A 5,339-nucleotide genomic window follows, 5' to 3' on the forward strand; every position below is an offset into this window, starting at 1 on the left:
GCAATAAGTGTGTGAATCTGAGAAGGGAATATGTTGAATAAAATTGTTATTAACTGCTCCTTCTCTATTTTCTTTTACTCAAAGCCAGGAACGTTTCAGCACCCGACTCGTATAGTCTAACTACTACTACACCATTTTCACCCCTGCCAAAAACATTTCCGCTGCCAAAAAAAAAACAAAAAAAAAACGACACAAACGTTTCTATCACTCTTATTGAGAACGCTATCGTGGCTTCAACCTTTACTACCACTACTTCAACGACAACAATAACAACAACATAAACAACAACAACACCATAACAGCAACAACATAAACGAAAGACAATAATAAGAAGTAGTAGGCAAAATAGTAAATGCTTCTTATGAAGGTTTAATCAAATACTGTGCACCTGTGATCTTAAAAAAAGAAATAGTTGACATGGGAAATATCTCCTACATTTTCAAATGCTGTTTCATGCCTTAAATCTGCTTAGCTATTTGCGTATTTACGTTTATAATTATTTATTGGTTTGTTTGTCCTAATTAGTATTTTATTCAAGTAGTAGTAGTAGTAGTAGTAGTAGTAGTAGTAGTAGCAGTAGTAGTAGTAGTAGTAGTAGTAGTAGTAGTAGTAGTAGTAGTAGTAACTATGGTTTTTTTTTTTCATTTTCTGCTTGAATCAATAAAAAATAATGAAAAAAAAACGGAAATTAGAGGTTAACACTTTTGCGTTTGCAGAAGTATGTGTGTGTATGTATGTATGTATGTATGTATGTTTGTATGTATGTATGTGTGTGTACGCGCGTGTGTGTGTGAATGTGTGTGCGCGCGTGTGTAATATATATGTGTATAATATATATATATAGAGAGAGAAAGATGAATAGATATGTATGTGTGCGTGTGTGTGTGTGCATATCCATATTATATATATGTATTCGTAATATACATATACGTGTATATATATATGTATATACTTCGACTAAAACGAGTGTATGCATGTATGTATGTATGTACTCACGTACTTACATATGTATGTATGCATGTATGTATATATGTATGTATGTTTTATGTGTCTGTATGTATGTATGTATGTATGTATGTATATTGTAATTAAATTCCTACATATTCCGTACAAAATAATGATTTGTAACACGAGTACGAACACTAAATCATCTCAATTGAACGGAAAACTTATCCAGGCATAACTAATCCAAAATATGTTCGTAAGTAATAAGATAGAGAATAGCGTAAAGCTTCAATTGGCATTACAGATAAGATTGAAATGGGGAAATACCGCATTCAAAGTGTATGACAAAAACATTCATAATACAATATTCAATCTTATAGCAACTTGGATTACGGCTAAACCTAACCAAACGGCGACCTTTACTCCCGTACATGTGTGTGTGTTTCTTTCAGTCATTCGACTTAGGTCATGCTGTTTATATTTTCTTTAAGCCTGGTACTTATTTTAACGAAGTGACGAGGACGTAACCAAAGCAACATTGGTTGTCAAGCGAGGGGCAACACGAAGACAAATACATAGGTATACACATATGCACCGGGTGCAGTGAATATATTGTTGTCTAAATTAGACAAAAATGAAAATAACACTGCCATCTCATTTTAACAGATATATTTTTACCAAAATTACATTAAGATATCTTGAAATGCTAGAGAGTAAATTTATTCAATAAAATTGCCATTGGCTTCAACCACGACCTCCAGATGACGTCGGAATCTCCTGCAACTCTTCTGGACGGTCTCCTTGTTTAAGCTGGTGAATGCTGCCATAATCCTTGCGTTCAGTTTATATTTGGTGTTACAAGGAGTTCTGTTGGTCTCTCGCTCAATTGCGCCCCACATAATAATTAAGGGGATTGCAGTCTGAGGAGTCAGGTGGCCAGATGTTAGGGGTGATGTGGTCGCAGAAATTGTTAGACAGCCATTACTGGATTCTCCAGCTTGTGTTGCATGGTGCAGAGTTCTGTTGCCAAACACAGTCTTTCAGTAGCCACCCTCTTGACCCAGGGCAGCACTACCTCCTCCAGGCACTTGATGTAGCCCTCCTCAAAATGAATATATTGGGGGCGGGGAGTTATATATGTCCATATATGTATTTATGTATGTACGTTAATACAATATGCAATTACCGTACTTTGGCAAACATGCTTTTGCATAAACACATATAGACTTATTGGCACACCATAAAATCGAGAGTAGAGGACAATATATATATATATGAATACATATATATATTCATGTATGTACACATTTGTATTTGCATATATGTGTGCATGAGCGTGTATTCGTTTGTATGTGTGTCTGTCTGAGTGTGTGTGTGTGCGTGCGTGCGTGTGTGAACTTCATATTCAAGGTTAGTGTGAAGAAAAAATATATAAATTGTTACCACGTGTAGAAGAATAACAGACAACTCTACAGGATGCTGTGAGACATACACTTGTATAGATGTATAATTAGGTTTATGCATATACCACTATGAGTCCTGATATGCATACATAAATACATACACATATACATACATACATACATACATACATACAGAGACAGACAAACAGACAGACTGACAGATAGACATGTATATTATATATACATACACGCGCGCGCGCGCGCACATACACACACGCGCATGCACACACGCACACGCATATAGACATATATGTCGCTGTGCCTTTACATTACTATATATGCGTATGTGCCTGTGACACTCATTGTTTTCACAAATCATCAGAACCTCATATTAACGTCTAGCTTCCATAACCGTGATTATAATGATATATTTTGCCCACTTGTTTTTATTAAAGCAAGTGGGCTCCTCTCTGATCTATGAAAACTACAATCTTACTAGAAGCACAATTTCGTGATTTTCTTTCAGACACTATATATTTATCAGTGTTTTGTCGACAATGTACCCTAAATCCTTGAGTATAGTCCGCCCTTGAGTATAATACGTAGGGGATTTTTAGGGGGCTGTACCTCTGAAAAACCTAAACCTTGTGTATAATACGCACCCCTTCTCTAACTTGAGTCAAGGAGGTCTATATAACGTCCTTGGTTTGTAAACGTATATACAGTAACGTCCTTTATTATTATCGTATATATAACATAATGCAAGTATGTAGCTTTTTTGTGCACTTTGCAGAAAATAAAGAAATAACAGTAATAACGTCAGTGAAAAATGAATATTTTGCCTTTACATATTTATCACTTAGAAAATTTTGCTTAGAAAATATTTTTCATTTTTAACCTCGTATATAGTACGCACTAGAAATTTTGACCTTTAAATTTTGGGAGAAAAGTGCGGATTATACTCGAAGATTTACGGTATTTCAATTTTCTTTTTTAAACTACATGGATGTGATTTGAGTGAGATTTGGCTGTTACATCAATCAGGTCGAGTGATCACAAAGAGCGCGTCTTGTTGTTCTTGTTGTTAATACTAACTAATTCTTTACAATATTGACATTGCAGGTAGTTGGAAATGTATTATTGAGATATGTTTTTTTATTACTTTAATATATTTATATATAGGTTACTGTAATTAGTTATAGGAAAGAGAAAGAGAGAAAGACGCACGTTTGTGAACTAGAGGTTTGGTTGTGTGTGTTTGCCAGCGACTTCATGTCATTCGGTCTGATATATCTTCCAGCCTTCATATATACATACATACATATAGCGTAGTGGTTAAGAGCGCGGACTACTAACCCCAAGATTCCGAGTTCGATTCCAGGCAGTGACCTGAATAATAATAATAATAATAATAATAATAATAATAATAATAATAATAATAATAATAATGATAATAATAATAATAATAATAATATTAATAATAATAATAATAATGATAATGATAATGATGATGATGATGATGATGATGATGATGATAACAACAACAATAATAATAATAATAACAATAATAACTGCAACAATTCAGTTAATAATAATAATTCAAACTTTATGGTAAAGATGAAGCCCAAGTCAGTTCCCTCGTTGATACGGTGTATACCTTCAGTGCTGATATCAGAATGCAGTTCGGACTGAGAAACTGTGGTGTGTTAGTATTGAAGAGAGGCAAAATCAAATATATGGACGGACTAGCAATACCGTCGGTGAAAGTTATGAAGCAGATAGAAGAGACGGGCCATAAGTACTTGGGGATTTGGGAAACGGATAAATTAATGGTGAAAGAAATGACAGAAAACTTTAAGGTGGAGCACTTACGTAGACTGAGACTGATCCTTAAGTAGACATTAAACGGACGGAATAAAATGGAAGCTATCAACACCTGGGCGGTTTCACTCCTTAGATATGGAGCAGGGGTAATCGCATGGACAGTAGACGAACTAAACAGCTTAGACAGAAAGACACGGAAGTTGCTAACTAGATATGGATCACTCCACCCAAAAGGTGACACAGATAGACTGTATGTACCAAGAAAAAGAGGAGGAAGAGGACATATTGGAGGCGAACACAGCATTAGAGCAAAAGAAAACAACATAGCATGGTATGTAAAAAAATGCCACAGAACCGCTATTATTAGAAGTAGGAAGGTCAGGCTTATGTAGGATGAAATATTGGAAAGATAAAGCACTATACAAGAAATTGAACACTAATGAAACTGAAAATAGGTGGGTACAGAAAAGAATGCATGGTCAACTTTATAGGGATGTTGAAGATAAGACAGACAGAGAAAAAAGATGGCTATTGATAACTAAAAGTGATTTAAACCGGAAATGGAGGCTCTAATCTGTGCTGCTCAAGAGCAAACACTAAGAACAAACTACATAAAATGCAGAACAGATAACACATCAGAAAGTGATAAGTGCAGAATCTATGGGCAAAACGGTGAAACCGTATGGCATATTACCGGCCAATGTACGCCACTAGCCCAGAAGGAATATAAGAGAGGCTTGTCCACTGGACACTTTGCAACAAGTATGGACTTGACAGAGCAAAAAATTGGTACGATCACAAACCTGAAGGTATTGTCGAAAAGAAAAATGCAAAGATCTTATAAGATTTTATGATTCAGTGCGACCATGAGATTGAGAATAGGAAGCCGGACATAGTCTTAATTGAGAAAGAAAACAAACTATGCTGGATCATAGACATAGCATGCCCAACTGACAAGTTATGCGATAAGGAAGAAAGAAAAGTCGAGAGATATAACAGGTTAGCTTGGGAAGTTAAGCAGTTGTAGTCGATGAAAAAGATAGCAGTAGTACCAATAATTGTCGGAGCCCTGGGAACAGTGAGCAAAAATCTCGAGAAGTACGTGGAACAAACAGGGGCTGCAATAAGGGTGGAGAATTTGCAGAAAACAGCACTGCTTGGAACCGC

The 5,339-nt window shown here is 35.6% G+C and overlaps 1 protein-coding gene across 1 annotated transcript in view; it reads right to left on the reverse strand.

The window, feature by feature from the left end:
• Window positions 1-5,339, reverse strand: part of LOC106869386 (cholecystokinin receptor type A) — a 70,060-nt gene that overhangs the window by 11,771 nt on the left and 52,950 nt on the right. The window contains exon 3 of the mRNA XM_052977224.1: window positions 3,705-3,737. Within this exon, the coding sequence (XP_052833184.1) occupies window positions 3,705-3,737 (33 nt within the window). The remainder of the gene's footprint in view (window positions 1-3,704; window positions 3,738-5,339) is intronic.

Source organism: Octopus bimaculoides, chromosome 2 (genome assembly GCF_001194135.2).
Source record: "Octopus bimaculoides isolate UCB-OBI-ISO-001 chromosome 2, ASM119413v2, whole genome shotgun sequence".
NCBI lineage: Eukaryota > Metazoa > Mollusca > Cephalopoda > Octopoda > Octopodidae > Octopus > Octopus bimaculoides.